Genomic DNA, 21,797 nt, shown 5'->3' on the forward strand with positions numbered 1-21,797 from the left:
TGTTCTGATGTTGCATTTGATCCTCGCCTAAACTTTAAAATTGCATTTAAATTATTCAAATTAAGAAGTTAAACTTAATGCATTAATATTTGTTCTTCTTAAAATATACTTATATTTATTTAACTCAAAGTTCTTATTTTTAAAAATAGCCTTAAGTTGTAATAACCTTTATTTTATTCTGTATCATGAAATGTATGATTTAGTAATTTGATAGATTAGATTTATTGTGTGAAGCTGGTTTAACCTCTGGCTGCACAGTTGCCCAGTGGTTAGCACTTTCGCCTTACAGCAAGAAGATCCACAGTTCAAATCCCGGGCTGGGCCTGGGATCTTTCTGCATGGAGTTTGCATGTTCTCCCTGTGCATGCGTGGGTTTTCTCTGGTCACTCCGGCTTCCTCCCACAGTCCAAAAATATGCTGAGGTTAATTGGTCACTGTAAATTGCCCATAGGTGTGAATGTTAGAGTGATTGTTTGTCTGTATATGTAGCCCTGCGACCGACTGGCGACCTGTCCAGGGTGTCCCCTGCCTTCGCCGAGTCAGCTGAGATAGGCTCCAGCACCCCCTGCGACCCTTGTGAGGATAAAGCGGTGTATAGAGAATGGATGGATGGATGGTTTAACCTCAGGTCTTGTATAGTGTTCTATAAATTACTCCAGAGCAATGCTTGGGTCTGTGCAGCTGCAATCTATATTTCATGCAAAATGTTTTTCTTAACATTCAAGACAACACAGAAACACCTTCTATTTCACTGAAAAAGTATTTTATTTACTTAACAGTGATAAAGAAAAACCAAAAGCATACATTTCACATCCGTCATATTCTCATCAGAGCACGTGGAAACATCAGGCACACAGCCTCCAACAGTACTGAGATCCAGTAGCTCTCTACTGCCTGCAGAGGGCAGCACAGAGAGCCAGGCCACCATTACAACACAACCTTAAAATGTACTCAATCATTTTTAAAAGCTTCTGAAACTCTCGTTCAGTTGTGTTACACGTCGTGCCACACCAGGAGTGTATTCTGTGTGTGTCATTAGGAGGGCATGCATTATAGGCTGACAGGAAGTCTGATCTAAAAAAATAAGGAAGAAGAACCCCAAATATGATCAGCTGTGTTTTTCTTCCTTTGTTCATTTGTTTATTTATTTTTTCTTTTCAGGTATTTTCCTTTTGAAATCTTCATAGATCCGTCTCGGAGCCTTTCTTTCCCTTTTTGTTTCCCTGACAACCAGAAAAGGCCAGAAAGAACACAATCATTCATGAGTATGGGAAAGAATTCCACTGAAACACATGTTTTATAAACCTAATTCACGTGAGGTCAATTAAGTAACACAAGAACAAAAACATCAATATAGGTTTGTGGAATTGTGCATCCTAATTGACAAAGACAAATTATTAATGTCCTGTGGTGTTATAACTAAGTAAAATCTATTCAAATACTCTGACCTGAACCTAAACTTACTTCTACTCCAACAGTGCTGGGAAAAGTTGTAAACTCAAATATACACTTATTACTGTACCTCTGTGGCTTACTGCAACTTTTCTCACCTGACTTACTAACTGCTGTTCCTGTGATCTATCGAGAGGTAAAGAAGCCAACATGCATGAAAGTACACAAACCCATGGAATCCAAAAAATATGAAAATCTTAACCATAAGAAGGGTCATGTCTTTTTTCACAATACATGTAAAACAGCATTTCTACTACCGACAAATCAGCTCTGACAAGCATGATTTTATACAGACAACACTAGAATCTGAACCTACTTGTTTCCGTCTATGTAAACGAGGTAGTACACATGAAAGTAAATTAAAAAGTGAGTCACCGTTCGAGCTCTTACCTGATGTTTTGGTTGTTCTGACTGAAGTCCTTTGACTTTAGACCTTTCTTGTTCGAGGGCACCGTGTAGTAATGTGACCTAAATAGAAATAAACATGCCTTATTCATGTGCACCTACATAAAAGTAAAAACATCTAACAACACTAATATTCCACTCTCTCAGTCTCTCACGGTTACATACCTGTGATGACAGTTCTTCTTTAATATGCAGTAGTTCTTCTACCTGTAGAAGGATTTCTGCTTTGTCCTTCACTGAAGAAGAGAGATGAGAAGCATCATAAAACATCAGACGGACCACATGAAATCTTCATCAGCAAAGTAAAAAAAGGAAAGAAGGGGAAAGAATGAGGGGTATCAAATGTAACGCTGAACTCACTTTCTCCTTGTTGGAGCATCTTAAGCAGCTGCGCATTTCTTGCTTTCACTTCCTTGTATTTCACCTGCACATTGGAGAAGCAAGAAGTTTTTGTTTGTGGTAAATTTTAAAGCATTTTCCACAACAGAGAGGCAAAGAAGAGCGTGAAAATTATGTGAAAACTGCCTGGATATGCCTTACGGACATAGCGTATAGTTCAATATCTGGGCAGCACAAAGGTTCCTTTACATTAATGTGACCAGAGTGGCAGCATTTGTTATTAATAAAAAAATAAATACATTTATCCGCCTTTTTCCTTGTACTTCTTCCTGTCTGCTCAAACCATCTGAAAGCAGGCAATGCTAACTATGTAATCAGGAGTAACTCTGTTGCTGTTTCTCAGTCAAACACATACCAGTAGATTCCATCCTCTGGTTCAGTGTTCTACAAAAAGACATTACAATAGAACAGAGACGAGGTTTACTATATCTCCTCTTTTCCTTAACTCTCTTTTGTCTGAACCTAGACCTTTTGCATTATCTTTTGTTTCCTCCTTCGCATCTTCTGTATGCCTTCCTCCTGATTACTGCAAGAATGTCTGTTGGTTTTTTTGGTAACTATGTTGGCTAGTTTCATCATGAGCAGCTGGTCCCTGGAGCGAACAAGCTGAGTGTGGAAATGCAGAGCAACAACAGACGGCTGAATGAAATTTATAGTAACATGGTGCAAAACCAGAGCAGAAGTCTTCCAACCAGTGATCGCACAAAAGTCTCCAGCAACAATCCACATTAGCATGATAAAAATTAAAGTTAAAAGCATTTGACACTAGAACGATTAGAATTTTGTCATAATTAGCATTGAACTTCTTGAGTTATGGCCAAAAACCTGTCAAGAGGCCAAATTTGGAAAAAAAAAAAAAAAATCCCTGAAGGTCATCCTGATATGACATTTACAAGAATGGGACAGGTGTGTGGTCACTGCAACTTTGATCATTGAATACCAAAACACAATCAGTTCATTCTTGAGTCCAAGTGAATGTTTGTGCCAAATAAGAAGAAATTCCATAGAGGTGCTGAAGAGTTACAGAGTTAACGGATGGACGTAAATATAGACACACAGGCAACCTGAAAACAAAAAAAGACTTAGCCTTGGATGTTGCTGGGACAGAAGAATAAAAATGTGAAAATCTGAAAACAGCTAGGAGCAACTGTAACAGGCTGAACACAGTTAGTACATCTGGAGTCCACTTTGGTCAGATGCTGCATTTTAAGACTGAACAAATGATAAAATTAGATGAACAGAATGTGAAAACCAGACTAAAGAACAAACAATGATAAGACTGGAAGGCCGAACGTGTCAACTGAATTTATGCACACACTAAATAATCCTGTGGGAGACAGTAACCCAACAGAAGCCTATGAAGCCCGTATGAGGCGTTAAGTCCAGAAGTTCATGACCTCTCTTCGTCTGCACTCGTGAGTTAAATCCAAGGTCATGCTGAGCTAAGCAGAAATAATGCTAACCTAGCAGAAATAAAAAAGAGGAGATGGTTAAACTTTTGACACAATTCCATCATATGCATCCTGATTTGGTCTTAAGATGATGGGTTGTACTTTCCAGAACGGAGGAGGACAGTTTAGAAGTTTGCTTACACTTTGTATAGTCTGTTAAAATCTCAAGATTTAGCTCATGTTTGTTCTTTAGAGCCTCTGTATTGAATTAACATTATTCGCATCAGACTCTGAAAACTCTTTCTTGAGAACTTTTTAAAGAGTCCAACTTTTGATCCAGAATTGATTTTCTATTATGTTTGACAAAGCCGCCTGATCATCACTGGCCCTTAGCAGGCAGACTGAGTCACAACACGGCAGTTACAATTTAAAACTGCCCACAGCCTCTGTGATTTGAATGACTTAACTCTCAAGTCACCATTCACGTTTGATAAAGACGACAATAATAAACAGATGGTTAAGAAGGAACTTCCACTGACCAAACATGGTCAGTCTACTCCACACTAACACTGTTCAGCTGTCATTGGTTCATTCACTCTCACCACCTTATCTCCTCCCCTTCTTGTACATTTCTGTATTCTCAACTTCTCTCTGTTGCAGTGATTGTTCTGGTGTTTTGTACTCCTCCAAGAATTTACTCAAGTGACTCAAAAAGAAAAAGTTACACTGCTCTGGTTAAATCCTCAGGTTTAAGTCTTAGGAAGTCCTGCTTAAAAGCACAGTAGGATTCGCATGTTCAAGAGTAAGTCTCAATTACTTGTTGACTACTTTAACTTCGTGCTGAAAAAAATGAGTCCAAATATGTAGCTAATACATAATATGAAATAAATAACCGTGAAGATTGGGAAACTGTTTATAAAGGCTGACCTCCCACTGTGAGATGGTCTTCTTTAGCTTATCAATTTCCTGGTCTTTCTTCTCCAGCTCGTACTTCAGCTGCTCTGCTCGGGGGTCCTAATGGGAATAAAGAAGAATGACTTTACATTTCCTGCTAATTCTACATAGTAATAAAACACAAACTTTGCTTTAGTGATGTTGTATTTATTCAAGAACTGGAAACTGAGTGCACTGTGGGTTTAGAGAACAGCCACAATAGGCAGGAGGTGCAAAATGCCAAAAAGATGATGACTTATAAAAAACTTAACCAAAAAGCTTGCACAAGCTTTGTTTATTATAAAATAAACACAGACATCTTGAGGAGTATTCTGTTGTACATATTTGTTCACTCACAGGCTCATGCTCTGTGGAGGTGTTGACTTCTTGCCCCTGGCTGTTAGCGTACTGCTCCCGTCTTTTCTCCCTCTGGATAATCCGACTGACATCATCTTCCAATTTGTTAAAAAACCGCTCCTCCTGGCCAGTCCCTGGCACTGGGTTAGCCGCTCTGCTGTCCTGGAAGGAAATTAGTCACTGTGTTTCATTTGCAGTCTATCATAACATGCATGGTATTCAGTTACAAATAAAACAAATAAAAAAATGTATTGTTTATATGCAAGTCTATTGGTTCTGTAAAATACAGTACACAAATATATGAGTAGTTACTGAGGAATAAGTTAAAAATAAGTGAAGAACAAATCAGAACGAAGCTAAAAATCACTCAATTGTTAGTGAGTAGTTCTAGAATAACCATCAATCCAGGACTGTACAGTTTAAATAATGAGTAACTAGAGAACAGATTGTGAAATTCTGTTTTAACAAATCAATAGCTAATCTTATAAATTTGCTGAAACAAATGATCTCCTTTTATTCTTTCTAATTAATGATGCATTCATTTCTAATTATTTAACCCTCATCTCCCTTTTGTTTTCTCTCTGGTTTGCCATGAAGGAACTCATTGTTTACTTGGTGAAAGTTAATATGCAACATTTGGTTTTGCTACTTCAGGGAGCACACAAGGGTAAATAACGGTTGGATAACAATGAATTGGTGTCATTTTACTTTGACTTGAACAAAACAATTAAACTAATGATTAAGTAATTAGTAATGATGAGGTGCTACTATTTTGTGCTGCTCAACGACTGGTTAATTAGTCAACAATGAGTCAATTAGGAACAGTCTATGACAAAACTGGCATTGTTTTTGACAGAGATTTATGAATTTGCCATTACCTAATGATTCACTATTTTAGTTCTCCCAGACTGTGATTATCCACTGTGCACTTTTTGCTTCTGATACATTCAGGAACTTCTCATGAACAATTAATAGGTTGTTACTGATTTAAGTAACATTCATATGCAGTCTATTGTAATGACTTGCTCACCTCTTTTTCTTGTTTCCTACTTAAATGGTCTGCAAAGAGAAAATATTAAATGTTAAAATTCCTTAAACAGATTTACAGAGAAAAATACATGAAATATAGTTAGGGTGTCTTTTCAATTCCGAAAGAGTACAGTTACAGCTCCTGTTCTGGCAGCCTGCTGTGTGACGGACTGCAGCACACAAGATCAGAGTTTCATTGATTCTGAAAATGATCAATATGTTTCTCTCACCCGCACTACCTTCAGCCTGGAAGTCCTGCAGAGAAACTGTCTTTTTGTCTTTTGCCTGCTGATTTTTCTTTTTGTCCTTCTTCCCGCCACCCTCTTTTCCTCCTCGTGACTTTGGTGAGGATGTGTTTGTGGTGCTCTGTTGAATGAAAGCAGATTTTTTAACCTTCACTCATAATTTAGACTTTTAACTTTTATTAACGATTCATTATGTTACAATAACATTCATATTAACGACAATGAGCATGACTTTCAGATAAATCCAAAATTAAATTTCCATTTCAAAACAGCAAACTACTTTGTTCCTCTTTTCTGTTTTACTGAAATGCACAGACGTTGACACAGAAAATCAAGGGCAAGCTGCAAAAAGAATTTGGGCATGACATAACTTAAACATCTTTGCTCATCTGAATGTCTTACAAGTGTGTCAGGGGGCAAAACAACTTGAATAAAATCTAACAAACATAAACAGCAGTAAGAGACAGGATGCAGTACTGTGTTTTCTTCATGTAAAAAAAGACTCAGTTCATGTCATGATGATTAAATAATATTTTATACTTGGCAAAATGGAATAAGTGTTGCAATAAATTAAGAGATTTGTAAAAAGAAATTATACATATCTACAAGTCTTTCAACTCTGACAAATGTGATCCCAAATTTCACTTTTAAAAGGGTTAAATCTATCTGTGTGTGTGTGTGTGTGTGTGTGTGTGTGTGTGTGCTGTACCTGTTTCTGTTGTTCGTACTCCAGTTTACTTAGGATCAAGGCCTTTTCCAAGTCTGCCTCATACAGTTCTGTGGTTATCTAAGTAGTCAGAGAGAAAACAGAGAAAATACATTCACCTGAGAAACATGGCTGCTACTATCTGTAAGGTCAGACATGACTTGTTTAAGATGCATGCAACAATATCCAGCTTCTAGTTCACACTGTTGCACCCATGGAAGATGCCAGTCCTGACATTCCTCTACTGTTGATCTCTGACCAGCTTGACTAAAGAGAGCTACAAGCAAACGAGCTTCAAAGGGCACATTGGTGACACTATGATTATCAAACAAAACTCACTAGCAAACACACTTTTTGTGAAGAGTTGACCTTCCTTACCTGCTCATCTCTCTGCTTCCACTGCTGCCACCCATCTGAAGGTATATTGTGGTCTCCTGACACAGGGTTGAGAAGTTCACTGGCTATTCCTGACAGTGTCATACAGGGTGGCGGGGCACAAGACTTCTGAGGAATCTTTTTGAAGGCCAGATTACGCAACTAATAAAGAGAGAGAGAAAACTTGATCCAAACACTGACTTATTGTCACTACAATGAACACTACTTTACCCTATTACTAGCTGTAGAAGCCATCACTGTGTGCATTAATCAGTGAGTATCTTGATCATTAAAATGAGAAAAATAATGAAAAAAATCCCCTTAAATTTTCCAAATGTCCAGCATGACTTCCTTAAATGTTTCATTTTTCAAATCAACTTGCCATTACAGAAATAAGCCAAAATTGCAAAACAGAAATACCACTTTGGTTAGTTTTTTCTGGGGTTGCTGGAATACTAGGGACACCATCAGACGCACTGCAACAGGCTTTCTCCAAATTACAGGATGCTTTTGATGAACTGCAGACTCAGTTTAATTAAAGTTGTTGAGAATTCCAGTAAGAGAAGATGTATACGTTTTATATGAGTGCACACCATTGATAATCTCGATCCTTTCAATGTCATAAAATGATGGTTGAAAAGAGCCAGTTGAAAGCAACTGGACTTCTCTTTTAGGTAAAGACATTTCACCTCTCATCCGAGAAGCTTCTTCAGTTGTGTGTGTTTATATTCACCAGGACTCTCAAGGTGTGAGTGATTGTGGCACCAAGTGGCCCAACAGCAATAATGATGATGGAGCTGCCAGTTTACACAACAATACATATGAATCTGACATGCCAGAAATAACTCATGATGTTAATGATGGTGAACCTTTCTGGGGAGAGATCTCAGCACTGTATTGTAGGTGCTTAATAAGTGGTGGCTGACTCTCTCTCCAGAGGAGGCTGTTTCCGTTTGCCACAGATGGCTTTCTGCAGTCCTCTTTCAAACCATTCTGCCCTAAATGTGTACTCTGCTGTCCTCAAATGAGTGTCCCTTATCCTTCAAATGCAGGTGGACTGCTGAGTTATGTCCTGATGAGCTAGCTCTGCACCGTTGAGTCACACACTTGTGGAGCTGTTGTTTAGTTTCCCCTATGTACAAGTCTGTGCTCTCCTCCCTGCATCGGACTGCATATACAGCGTTGTCGAATCTGTGTGTAGGGCTTTATCACTGGGGAATGTGGCTGGGTCTGAAGTGCACTGGTACATTGTGTCTGGAGAAAACCCTTCTGAATTTCTTGGACACCAACGACATATGGAATTACAATGTTGCTCCTCTTGCTTTTTTAAAAGTTTTTATCCTGGATTAGAGGAGAAACATCTTCAAGAACCTAAAAGAGAAGTCCAGTTGCTTTCCAAATTAAACACCTAGAATCACTATGACACAGATATATGTTCACTAGCACTCAGGTCTCCATTGCAAAAGTGATACTGATTCCAATGATATTTCCTGAACAATAAAAAAACAAATAAAAATCTGTACAACCTAACTCTTCCCATTTTACAACTGCTCTGGCTAATTATTTCCTCTTTAGCAACGAGTGAAAACAATTAAACAACAGCATATGCTCCTGTGCGGGTACCTGACACTGCTCTCTGTAGTTTCAGTTCAGGTGAAGTGAAATTGTGGTAGAGCACAATACTGTGATAAAACGAAAGCCATGAGCGCAGTGCAATAACACAGACAGTAGGAAGTAATGGGCCACGTATTAGATCTATTCCACAGACACTTACTTCATTTGCCTCACTCTGCTGCTGTTCCTTCTTCTTCTTTTTCTTGTCTTTTTTCTTGTCGTTGCCCTGAGCAGCTTTGCCCCCGGCTGCTCCCGATTTTCCTTGTCGTGTCTTCCCAGAGGAGTCCCGTCCGTTTTTGGTAGCAGTCTTCCCCGGCTCGGAGGTATCAGAGTCCGAATCTGAGTCTATCTGGAGCAGGGCAAAGCGGGAGGCGGTAGTAGGGACGGTGATCATTGCAGACGATGCCATCACTTAAGGAAAAACTAACTGATCAAAATATAAAGAAAATGACAATATAGTTAGGACAACTCCAAGGGGGTTATACAAAGGCTTAGCTTTTAGTCGCAACCTCTTTCCACTTAACACCAACATATCTCGTACAACAGCTGTGTTTAAAATCACAGACTGTACCGTCAGTATGTTCTATCGAAACGGACAACAGCGCAGATAAATGTAAAGCGATCTTAAGTGTGCCGTTATGAGCAGCGGCTAGGTTAGCATCACATAGCAGCAACGTCACCTAGCTAACTGCACAACGCTTAGCCGGTTTGGTTAGCTTCTAAACAAGTGCAAAAGTATTGACACATACACGTCTACAACCCATTAACGGACTCATGTTGGTCTTTTCTTTTCAATAAATTCACAGACTTGTGCTGTAGAGGCCTACTCACGAGAAAAGTTGTAAACGAGTACTTTCACCTGTTCCTGAAGGTGCAGTCGGTTACCGTTCGTTTGCTACCAGCGATTGTCTGACCGAGTACAGTAGCCCTGCGGTGCCAAAAAGGATGAGATTGGGATTCCTGATTCCCGAAATATTTAAAGCACCCTCTCGTAAATCTGAAACTCGCTCTTTCTGTGCTTATAGCTTAATTGAAATGTTTTGTGTATATTATATAATAGACGTTAATTGCACTTGAACTGTTTTCTAATAGAATCCACAATTTTAGGGAGGAAAAAATAGGCTTTATTCAGTTGTCATGGTGATATCTTAGCTGTCATGATTTCGCTCTTGAACATAAGGTCTTAATCACCATGGCAACCGAGCAAACTCCTTCCGCTGAAGAAGACGCTCGTGTTTGAAAATTCGGGGAAAAGCTACTTAATTGCCCTTGAGTTAATATTATAGCTCATAATAAATGATATTAATATATTAAATATTGTACACCATTTTACATTCATAGAATACATAATAAACAGTTTGATTTTAATCAAATTATTTAAGCATTAAATAAGCTCATTCATCTTATTCTTCTTGCTAACTGTTGCACGAAATGTTGTAGATAAAATTTAACCTTAACTCTTATTATTAGCATCCACCTGATCCTACACAAACTGACATATGGATGCTAAAATATATTTTGAGTCAAACCAGTTAAGGAAAGTCAATGTCAAATATGTCACTGTTCAATTTCAGTTTGATGATAAATGTCCAAAAGCTTTTACCATTTTGTGTTATTGTTTACTTAATTTACATTTATACACTCACCCAAAAACCATGGCTTCATTAATTAGTTGGAGGTGAAAAGACTGAAAATGATCCCAAAACAGTGAGATATGAAAACACGGTACTTTAATACATTTAGATTTTATTAGGAACCACATATAAAAAACGATTTACACTGCAATCAACATAAAACCACCAGTCTAAAGTGCACACAAAGGTTGTATCAAAATCTCAATGCATAGAAAATAACCAAGCTTTATGTTATTGTCATCATGCAGAAAACTATTCTAGATTTAGTGGTCAATTTAAGTGCTTAACAGTGCTGAAAACGAAGGACAAAAGACAAAGCACTTTTTGAATACATTTAACAACAGGATTATGAACACTCCTTCTATAACTTATATATTCTGACCCTATAGTGTTTGTAAAAGGGGGTGAATCTATTTATTGGACATAAATGGTGCTGACACAAGGTGATCTACTGTATTATTATTATCAGAAAAGTGCTGCTCCTTGCATCAAATACCCCATTCTCACAAATTGTACATAAGGTTCTAAGTAATGCATACAATGTATTTATATCAGGATGATTTATGGCATTGTGAATATAGGTTTTGAAATTTGTTTTATGTCTTTTTCTAGGACAAGAGCTTGAAGATTCAGAAATAAGACAAGGAGAAAAAGTAAGTACTATCGTCTATGTAAAGCCACAGAACAGATCCACAAGTGATGCAACATTATCTGTCAGTGTTCCTGGACACTTCAATGGAGTCCTCTAATATTGACTCTGTGCTGTTATCCACAGCGGACTGTCGCCTCCTTGTGGCAGAACCAGAGATGTGCAGGTCAGCTGCACAGATCTGTCTCACCTCCCTGGGAGACATACGGACTGGAATCATCTTTAAACTTCCACCAGACTGACCGCTTACACTCCTCATCTGGGACTGTGTGTGCATCTGGTTAGATTCTATCATTTTTGTCTTTTTGAGAGCTTGGTAACCAGAGGATGAAGATGGACGCTGGATATGGTGTGAATTTCTGTTTGTATGAGAATCACTGTGTGTCTTTTTGTCTGTTTGGTCAGCATGTATTTTAGTGTATGTCGGGGCAATATGTGTACTCATCTGTACCTCCTCAGGATGAAACTGGGGTTCACTATGGTGTACTTGTTTGTGCTCCTGCATGTGTGAGCGATGATCGTCAGGCTGCAGGGCTTCACCGAGCAGTTCCTTAACTTTCTTTTTGAGCTGGCGACTCGTGCTTTTGTAGAAAAACAGCTCTTTCTCCAGATGCTGCAGTCGGTCTTGTATAGCCTTCTGTTCCTCTGTTGAAACACCCTCTAACCACACATATGCACAAGCACACAGGGAGACAAAAGCATGTGAAAGCAATATTTAGGTAGCAATTTTTGTACTAATTGAGAGGCACAAGACAAAATAGTTCACGTTTTGATCATTTGTCCAAGCTGACCCTATTTCTTCACCTTTAAGTTTCTGTAGTAGTAGCTGAATGTTGCTTTGGTGATCTTGGTGTTGCTGGGTGAGCCTTCGGTCTGCATTCAGGGCCAGATGCTGCATGGCTGCCTCCATTTCCCTCAACACCATCTCTTGCTCACCAGCCTGAAGCTCCAGCTCTTTGCAGCGCAAACGTAAATGGTGCTCTGTCTCTCGAAGGCAAATAACCTGAACAGGATCAAAAAGGGGTTAAAATAGAATTAACAAAACACATACTGCATATATAATTGCAAAGATAATATCTGAGTGTGGTACCTTTATTTACTTTTACACCTACAGAGAAAATGGCAGACTAAAAGAGGTGAATACAAAGTAATGGAACAGGAAAAGCAAAACAGAGTAGACAGAGTGAAGATAGCCAGACAATATACAGGCCCTAGTAAAGAGCTAGAATGGAATCACGTACACTTTAGAGTAGAGCTTAATGTTGCATATATGTTCATGTGTTTTATCTTGCCTTGTTAAAATATTTGACGAGTAGGTCTGAGGCCTCACACAGTGAGAGCCCCTTCAGCTTCCTGAAGATATCACCGAGTTGGGCGGGTTCAGTGCTTTGTGACTGATTCAAAGAGAACTCAGAGACTAACAACTTCTGCTGTTTGTCCTGGATGGAGTGGTTTTTAAACTCTAGAGCTGCATCCAGAGCTTCAATAGCTTCCTCCAGTTGGAGAAGGGAATGCTCCTCCTACATGACAACACATAAATCAAAGTTCCCAAAAAGAAATGTGTAATGGAATAAGGTCTACTAAAAGTGTAGTTTACTAAAACTTGTACAAGAAATACGTCATGTAGTTCATATACACAATTTGCACTTTTTTTCTGACCTCCTCAGTGAGCACTCTGTTGTCCTTCAGCTGGGCATCCAGAGCTTCTCTTCTTTTTTTAAGCATGTCTCTCTCTTTCTGCAGTTCCTCTACAGTAACTCCTCCAGCCTTCCTTTGCAGCTGCTCCTCCACAGACTCTAACTGCATTGACACATGCAGCAGGTCCTGATTCAGAGCCTGGAAAGTAAGTGATAAAAAAAAAACCCTCATAATTCCAGTTTCAATAACATTTGTTTATTGTAATCTATACATAGCACAAATAAAGAGACTTGTCACAATGTTGAATTTAACTTATGATAAAAACACAGGCTGACCTGGCTGGAGCGTAGCATCTTGATCTCTAGTTTGCTTTTCTGTTGCAGACAGGCCTCCCTCTGCAGCAGCACCTCCTCTCTCCTCCTCAGCTCCTCCTCCAGCTCCTGTAGCTCTGCTCTCTTCTGAATAACCTGTTCCTCTTCCTGTTCCAGCCAGCTACTATGACACGGCTGCAGTGAGGACATAAAAAACACTGTGAAAATGACAGCCCAGCTTTTGAAGAATTTACAGTGTCTGTATTTAACAAGGACTTTTCTCTTTGTCTCTTCCAAATGATAGTGTCGACTCACAGTTGAATCTTCTGCACTTTGCTCCTGTAAACAAAATAGAAATAATGATTACCCCAAAATTAAATTATACATGCTGAGAGCTAACTGTTACATTTTTGTGGTTCTGCATTTCCCAAAGACTTAGATGACATTTGGATGATATCCATAATTAACTTAATTAATAATTAACTTCCACCAAGGTTCAGTTAGGACCTAGATTTGTCCAAGTGTCAAATTAGTCCTATTATAGACACAATAGAACCAGATGCATATGTAAACTTCTGTTAAACCAAATTTAAAATAGGTGTAAAGATCACTGACCAAAAGTACCACCTGAGCAGAGCTGTCAACACTTTTTTTTTTACTCAGGGCTAATATCTTTTAGCTTCCTGACTTAACTGGCAATAAGATATAAAAAAATGCATATCCAAGGGACCATAAACACACCTGTATGAACACTTTTTACTTGGAAATTAGCTCATTTTATTACCTGGACTCCAAAAACTAAACTGAAGTTTCACATTTTCATTGCTTTTTCTTTTTCATTGATCATAAAATACGTAAGTTCGATGCTGCCGAGTTTATTTTTTAAAAATCTTCATAACTAACCCCAGTTTGGTGGAGTTCTTTGTTCTTCTCGCTGATCTGTCTCTGCTGCTTGAGGCTGCTCTGAAGCTGTGCTCTCTGCAGTCTCATGTGCTGCAGGCTGTGGTACATCTCTGCTCGGACCTGCTGGCTCTGCATGGAAAGTCTTGCCAACACACTGGGCTGTCTGCCATCACCACCGCTGTGCCTGACACGTCTGTCCACTGCTTGAGTTTCCTTCTCTGTCAGACAAAAGCACTAATTTAGAGATGCAAATATTGTTCAAAATTGGAAATAAGACTGTAATACACTGTCAAAGTTTGCAAACTGTCATGTGATGATTCGTTGGCTTTGTACAGTTGCTGCCTAGGAGTTCAGTACAAAGGCCAAAATGATTTAAGGCAAATAAGAATTAATCTGCCAATAGGAAACAGTGCAGGATTCTGAAAGTTCACATGTGTATTTTCTGCCTTTTTGGTCTTTTACTGAGACCTTGGACGGACAAAGTCTTGTTATTTTCATGGTTGAAAATGCTCGACTTTTTCCATACTTTAACTTTAAACGTTCCCTGGCTCTAGAAAATCTAAAAACTAAAACAAATATCTAATATGGCTGGTAGACTATCACCATAGCTATCTTGTCTTTTCCCTCCTAAAGAAGCAAGAAGTTCATATCAGTTGTGCAGGAATGTTTTGACCAACCTGGTACACAAACAAATCCAAAGCCAAACATTTCCATTGCCAGTATAACCAGGAAAGACAGTATGTAATTATGTAAGCACACCAGTTTTGTTGAGCTCTTTGATGAGCTCCTCCTTCATTCGCATGTTGACTGACAGATCTCGGATTCTTCTCTCGGTGACACTGGCTCTTACTCTCGCCTTCCTGATGTGGCTTTGCTTGAGCTGGTTTTCCTTGGTGCCTGAGAAGAAATAACTCATCACAATAAGTTAAGCAAACAATCTCTGGATATAAGATATCTCTTTTGAATATCATAGATAGGATCTGAGAAAGGAATGCATGCGTCAATCAATACAAAAAGACAGAAACATGAATGAATGCAAAGAAACAGGTCAGAGCATGTAAAGGCTACCTGAGGCTGGGGGATGCTGTTGCACTGCTGGGTTTCTGTCACATGTTGGATCCAGTTCAATGTTTTTCTCTTTCAGAGCTGATTTCTTGTGTCGGCTGGTCCATGTTCGATTTAAAGAACGTCTGAAATAATGTCACAACATTCAATTAGTCAAATCCTTTTGAATTAACTTGCTGCAGTTAAAAAAAAAATCTGAATGAGAGATGGCTGACATGTGAGACTTAAATCATGCAAAACAGACCTACAGTACACTTAGAACCAGGGATTTATTAAAAGTTAAAAATTGCTAAACCCTATCAGGGTATATTAAAGACTGGAATCTCATGATGTCAGCTCCTCTCATTCTCTTCAAAAGTAGTGTGCTCCCTGCCATGTGTCCATATTCAGCCCCTAGAGTTCTCCTATATGCCCAAAAGGCAGCAGGGAACACCAATTATTTTTGACAGGTCTGAGGTGCTGCAGAAAAGCACAGACATCAGTGTGGCTATTCTGAAACAGTACTTTGTGACAGCTTGGTTGTGCCATATGTAACTCTACAGACATTCAGAGCTTCTGCTCTCCTCACCTGTACATGAGTACATTCCTTATATGATATATGCCATGTGCAATTCATTGCAATTTTATTCAGAAATTAAATTAGCAGCTGTCAAAGGAACCATTGCTGTTAATATTATTACCATTAGTAGACCAATTCACACAATTAAAACTGTATTTTTACTGTAATTTAAATGTTTCTATCAGCATAAGCTTATATAAAACAGGTGAAAGTGAAAAGCTGAACATTCATGGTATGTGTGATTTGTGAGAGATCTACTTGTGTGAAACAGCTAAAGTGACAAGTTCTTTGTTGTCTGGACAAGCAGGTTGCTGGCAGCACATAAGGCAGTCAGCCCTGACACCAAAATTGTAGCGTGTCACTGAATTTCCAACTATATATCCATCTACCGAGTCTCTCTACCCATACTGGTGCATGGAACATCAGTGCTGTGCAAAGTGTGAGGAGGACGTGAGGAATAAGTATTACCACATCTGAAGGAAATGGCAGTTGGCCCCTACAAAGCCAATCATGGCACTAGAACTTTTGAATAAAGTTTCAGTTAATCTAATTAATAACTGAATAACTGCTGTGCTGTGAACATTTTTATTGCAGCACATTAACTCAAACTATAGTAGTTGTAGTTAATATACTGACTATAGTAACGCAAAGAAAGAACCATTCGACTTGTATTATACAGGCTCTCACCTAAACCCCATTCTGTCCATAAAAAATCCATTCTCGTCCTCCTTCTCTAGACCCACGTCTTTGCTCTCCGCATGTTGTTCGATGAACGGACAGTACACTTCATCCTTTTCTTCAATCTCAGCCAGCAGGAGATGACCCCGCATCTTAAATGCTGCCATCACTCTTTCTAGTGAATAGGCTGGTGGACTGGAGTGAATCTACAAACACACAGTCAGTTGGACAAACGTATGCACAGCCATGGACAACAACGTGCAAATGCACATATAAATTAATCTAGCCACATTGCTCAGTACGTAAGACAATCAAAGACACAAACAAAACTCATGTGTAGCTAGCACAACAGACCAACAACTGCACACACACACACAAAAACACACACACACAACAAAACAGTGATGCTACCTTCCTGGGGGGTCTGCGCACACAGCTGTGTCTGATCAGAGGAACACTGTGGGGTCTCCCAGAAGTCCTTGCTTCCACTGTTGCCTCTGAGGTTGTCCCCTGAAAGGTCATCAGGTCGCTGCGAAGGCGATCAATCAGAATCTGTTGGTTCACCAGTTGCTCCGTCTGAACATTCACAGACACACAGCCACATATTTAAACAACACAGGAAACTGTAGCAGGTAGCTGTTGATTTCTGGGACAGTTTTAAAGTTTTACTGGCAGATAAAATGCATATTACAAATACTGCAATGACTCTTTTTTCTCCTCACCAGTATACGAGTTTGCTCCTTTTGTTCCTCTGAGGCTATGAGGTGGGAATTTCTCTCTTGAAGAAGTTTCTCAACTTCTGTCTGTACCCGTCTCAGTTCTGCATCATTCTGCTCCAATAACTGCTCTTCTATGCGGAGGGCTTTCTAAGGATACGGGAGAAAATTAATTAGATGGGAAAGATATAAAATTGCGAAGCTTGTTTGTCTATGCAACATGTGATGCAGTGCATATATTGCTGTTGTTTACTTGATTTTAGGCTCTTGAGGATGCAAGATGTTGCAGAAGAAATTTTGACTTGAAAAACTAATATCTGACACCTTTAATGGCAATATTCCATTGGCAGCTTTGGATCATTACCTGGCATTTGCTGAGTTCTTCTCTGAGTTTTAACATGGCAACATGGTCAGGTTGGTCTCCATCCCTCTTTGAAGAGTTCCTATCACCAGTTTGATGTGAGTGCTTGACAGCTGACAGTCTCTCCTGCCATTTTTGCACACGCTGCTTGCAAGAAAGACTTAAAGAAGGGCCACAGATTTCTGCAAGCAAAGCTTCAGCTTCCTCTGCCAAGACGCGATACTGTGACAGCTCCTCTTGGTTCACCTTCTTATCTGGTTCACATACCCTGATCTGACTGGACTGTTTGAAGCTGTCCCCCTCTTCACCTTTTCCCCATGTCTGTTCTTTTTCCATCTCAATCTCTCTCTCCTTCTCTTTTAGCAACTCTCTCAGTGTCTGTACTTCGTATTCCAGCTCCCCATGTCGAGCCTCACTAGGGTGCCAGGTTGCAGGACATGACTTAACCTCTGTTTGAGCAGATGTTGCTCCTGGACTGTTACGAATGTGACGAGCTTTGGATGCAAACTGCAGGACACTCAGAGTCTCAGCTACAAAGTGGTGGGAGGGGCTTACACATGCCACCATCAGTGAGTGGGTGGTGCCTCCTAATGAATCACGAAGGAGGCGTGTGATCTTGGCAGCACGGTATGGTATATGTGCACTGCTACAGCTGCCACCACGCCGATTTCGACTGTGGTCAGAGAGGGCACGGATAACGTTGCCCAGAGCAAGCAGGCCTGTATTGATATGAGAAGACTCTTTGAGTCGTGTCCCAGTGTTTCCAGTCTTACCAGCTCGTTCTGAGCCTGCCAGGTCAACCAGACAGAGTTTGGAGAGGCGGACAGACTTTAAGGAGGAGCTGTTGCTCTGGCTACACATGATGAACTGAATGGTGAGGATGGCATGAGAGCGACTGGAGTGCTCATTCATTCCTGTGGTGCCGGTTTGGCGCAGGGCATTTCCCATCTCTATTACACTGAGCAGCTCCTCTGCTGAGGTGACGACCACCTCTTTGGCTCCAACCACCACTGAAAGCACACACAAAACCACATAATGATGCTGTTTGCTCAAAGAATTTAAACTATTTGCTCATTGTGAAGCGATTCCATATTTAATACAGTGTATAATGTCTTCATTTCACTATGTGACTTCCTTACCCTCTATGGAATAATGTCTCTCATTCATTAAATGAAGCTTCCAACAATGTTAAACATCAAAATCAACTGACTAAACACAGCAATTGCCATACACTCTGTGATTCTGACTGATTTCATATCATGTCTTTTGCAGCACTAGTAATTTTACCAGTGTTATTATCTTTCCAGCTACAAAACAAACAAAAAAAAAACAATCTACAACAGAAAGCCTGAGTTATACAATCAGGTTTTGGAGTTTAAAAGCCATGGACATTAATGACGTTGGAAGGGTCTATCAAAAAGACATTGTTGAGGTGCGGAAAGTCCCCCAAACTTATGAATGCACCACTGACTTGTTAAAGTACAGTTTGAAAAAATACTACATATACATACTACATTATATCACTCAGAAAGGAATAGTAGTGACATTAAAGCACAACTTTGTGATACACTGGATGTAGGCTGCACAGCCAATAGAGGTGAACAATATCAAAAAAATACTATATTGCAATTATTTTCATAGACACTGCAAATGAGTCTTGATTTTAGTTGGAATGGTAATTTTCTATTTCTTTCTCAATGAAGAAAACAAACTAACAGTTTTACTGTGCTCTGTACCAAATAATTACTCTCTCTTATGTCTGGAGAACACAATATGAAGTCTGGGACATCATTATGGCACCACGATGCTTAATTTATGATGGTATTTTAGCTTTACCAAAAAACATTTAAGTTTCCATGCTTTGGAAACTGCACTTGGAGACAAAGTGATTTTGATAATAGTTTGAGTAATTGTTCAGCACTAACAGATATGGGCATTCTGTTATGCATGTAAGTGTATATCTTGTGCTTTTCTACAAAATTCTATGAGCTCATTCCATCATGTGGACTCAGATTTATGTAGAATACAAACACATTTTATCACATGTGCGTGTCCGTCGTACCTGTGTTTCCCCTCTCATCGTCTCTGATATGAAGTTCTTTGTGAATGGTGTGGGGCTCCAACAGGTCTCGCAGATCTTCTTTGTACAGCTCCATATATGAGGCGCGCACTGTGGCCTCCACACCATCACTGTCCCCTGTCTTCTTCCCCAGAAGCAAGAACACATCTTGGGCCACACGGTCGATAATTCCTCCCTCTTCATCTGGGAAAGAATTTGGAAGGAAAATACACAAAGTTATGACATATATGTTGCAAAGAGAGTGAAACACTAGATGTCTGTGTAGATTCTTAGTCATTCAGGCCATGGTAATCCTAAGAGCTTCAGTAGAAAGCAACCAGACTTCTCTTTTTGGTTCTTGAAGACGTTTCACCTCTCATCCAAGACAGAACTGAAGAAGCCTCCTGGATGAGAGATGAAATGTCTTCAAAAACCTAAAAGAGAAGTCCAGTTGCTTTCTGCTGAAGCTAATATGGTGAAATGCAAGATGCCCTTTTGGTCACATGCCTGGTACCTGTGTAGTACAACAATGAGGCAACAGCAAACTACTGACCAGGGAAACCATTTAATAGCTTTAATTTTAGGTCTATGTCTTAATTACTGCAAACAAAACTCTCCAAACAATGTCCTTAACACATTCTTCTGTTTCATCAATAGAAATGTTTGGGTGCCAAATAAAAGACACAGCAAAATATGTAAGCGCGAAAAGCTGATTTAAAACATACAGTAAAGACGTCACAATAATCCCATAAATAATAATAACAATAATAATACTAATAAAGACTCAATTTGAGTCAAAACTGCAGCTCTCATATGTAACTTCCCCAAATACTGCACCTAATGAGGTAGTATGTTTGACTACTTGCCTCGTGGTTCTTTCTACTTGAATCCCACAGTTTACCTTGATTCCCTCCTCCGAGTGTGTACGTCTTGCCCGACCCTGTCTGTCCGTAGCAAAACACGGTAGCATTGTATCCGTCCATCAGCGACTCCACCAGCGGCTGGACGCAGGACTCGTACACCTGATCCTGGCTGGCTGTCGGTCCGAACGCGTGGTCAAAGCAGAAGAGTCGGTCCGAGCCGAGCATCACCTGTGCAGAGCTCGGAACCACTCGTACACACACCTGGTGGTGGTGAAGGACTTCTTTAGGGAGCAACGGCCGAATACGGACCGCAACCCGGACACACTCCTCGCTCATACCGATAAATTACACAGATGTACTAGTAATGGAGGTTAATTTTGCTTTCCTGATGTCCCAAGATGAGTTGCGGCGAAAACTCTTAATTTAGAGTCTGAAAGTTTCCACTTCCGGAATTACCACGACCCAATAACCTAACATGCATTAAACTGACCGTATAATGTCGGCTGTGTGTGTTTATCTACCGTCCTTGTCATTTGTCGTGTTCTTTTTGTTAACTTCGTCCCATTTCGTTTGTTGTCGCTTCCCGGTTGCCCGGGAAACCGCTGCTGCACTCGACGAAACAGGAAGAGAGGCGTTCAAGAACTTCTAAGAAAGTTGGACAGAGCGGGCCGTGACGGTAACAGCGCCATCTTATGACTAATCTGCTCCGCCTTTAATGCTAGTTATCATCTTTCTATAAAAAAAAAAATCACCTGTCTTGGAACTTGTCCCCACTGTGTTGCATTTCAATAATGAACCATAGTCAGTTTAATTTGTTTTTTTGACAAGAATTTACCCCCCACCCCCACCCCCAAGGATTTTATTTAATACAAAACAAATATTAACTTGCACAAGTGTTTACCGATTTCAAGTTAGTATAGAATATTTTGATTATCCTAAAAACTTTTGGCCGGTAGTGTGTAATCTACACAAATATATAGAACATCCAGTTAAAATCTCTCAATTCATTTTTCTGAAGGAAAGATAAGTTACTACTGAGAGGGATTTTTAGAGCTTCAATTTTAATACTGAATTTAGTCAGGCAATTTGTATTATATATTACATGGTCTTAACCCTAAAATATAAATTAGTCAGGTACATTTATATAAAAAAAATATTCGCAGTTGTGAAGTAAATTTGCAACTTTAAATCTTATTTTTCTATTTAAAAGCTTTGGCTCAATGTCTGTTGTTTTAAACATACTACAGAAGTTATTATTACTCGACTACTTTACCGCAAAATATTCAACATCAAATATTGATGAAAATATGTCCAAAATGATCCCTCTAAAGATGACATATTGTATAATATTTCTGATATACTACACAATGCTTTTTCTTCCTCTTTCCGTCTAAAGAGGAATTCAAAGCGAGATGCCTCCTCATAATTTGAGCAATAGACTCATTTTTCCAATTA

The 21,797-nt window shown here is 39.4% G+C and overlaps 2 protein-coding genes across 3 annotated transcripts; both read right to left on the reverse strand.

The window, feature by feature from the left end:
• Positions 1-741: 741 nt before the first annotated feature.
• On the reverse strand, positions 742-9,878 carry gkap1 (G kinase anchoring protein 1). 2 transcript variants are annotated; one of them, XM_022199076.2, is made up of 12 exons: positions 9,766-9,878; positions 9,067-9,333; positions 7,296-7,454; positions 6,921-6,998; positions 6,197-6,332; positions 5,968-5,996; positions 4,938-5,099; positions 4,575-4,661; positions 2,218-2,281; positions 2,023-2,093; positions 1,843-1,920; positions 742-1,223 (listed from the first exon to the last, which is right to left on the reverse strand). In XM_022199076.2, the coding sequence occupies exons 2-12, from the start codon at positions 9,313-9,315 to the stop codon at positions 1,182-1,184; spliced, it is 1,155 nt and encodes a 384-aa protein (XP_022054768.1). In that variant the 5' UTR covers positions 9,316-9,333; positions 9,766-9,878; the 3' UTR covers positions 742-1,181. The 2 variants fall into 2 exon arrangements, with proteins under 2 accessions (XP_022054768.1, XP_022054769.1); XM_022199077.2 differs by having other exon boundaries at positions 9,738-9,853.
• A 754-nt stretch (positions 9,879-10,632) lies between these two features.
• LOC110954510 (kinesin-like protein KIF27) lies at positions 10,633-20,962 on the reverse strand. Its single transcript, XM_022199078.2, has 15 exons — positions 20,381-20,962; positions 19,483-19,683; positions 17,424-18,430; positions 17,066-17,209; positions 16,755-16,919; positions 16,353-16,549; positions 15,110-15,231; positions 14,801-14,938; positions 14,042-14,259; positions 13,454-13,477; positions 13,163-13,333; positions 12,849-13,025; positions 12,482-12,709; positions 11,994-12,192; positions 10,633-11,849 (listed from the first exon to the last, which is right to left on the reverse strand). Exons 1-15 carry the CDS (start codon positions 20,676-20,678, stop codon positions 11,248-11,250), a joined length of 3,891 nt encoding a protein of 1,296 aa, XP_022054770.2. The 5' UTR covers positions 20,679-20,962; the 3' UTR covers positions 10,633-11,247.
• Positions 20,963-21,797: the final 835 nt, after the last annotated feature.

This window comes from Acanthochromis polyacanthus, chromosome 7, assembly GCF_021347895.1.
Source record: "Acanthochromis polyacanthus isolate Apoly-LR-REF ecotype Palm Island chromosome 7, KAUST_Apoly_ChrSc, whole genome shotgun sequence".
Taxonomy (NCBI): Eukaryota; Metazoa; Chordata; class Actinopteri; family Pomacentridae; genus Acanthochromis; species Acanthochromis polyacanthus.

Excerpts from the sequence above, each read along its gene's own strand:
- LOC110954510 (XM_022199078.2), bottom strand. The coding sequence starts at position 20,678 with ATGAGCGAGGAGTGTGTCCGGGTTGCGGTCCGTATTCGGCCGTTGCTC. Across the intron at positions 13,478-14,041 it reads AAGAACTCCACCAAACTGGG|GAGCAAAGTGCAGAAGATTC; the intron begins GTTAGTTATGAA and ends TTTTGTTTACAG. Across the intron at positions 13,334-13,453 it reads AAAGTGCAGAAGATTCAACT|CCGTGTCATAGTAGCTGGCT; the intron begins GTGAGTCGACAC and ends TCCTCACTGCAG.
- gkap1 (XM_022199076.2), bottom strand. The coding sequence starts at position 9,315 with ATGGCATCGTCTGCAATGATCACCGTCCCTACTACCGCCTCCCGCTTT. Across the intron at positions 7,455-9,066 it reads AGCAGAGTGAGGCAAATGAA|TTGCGTAATCTGGCCTTCAA; the intron begins GTAAGTGTCTGT and ends TCTCTTTATTAG. Across the intron at positions 5,100-5,967 it reads GTAGGAAACAAGAAAAAGAG|GACAGCAGAGCGGCTAACCC; the intron begins GTGAGCAAGTCA and ends ATTTCCTTCCAG.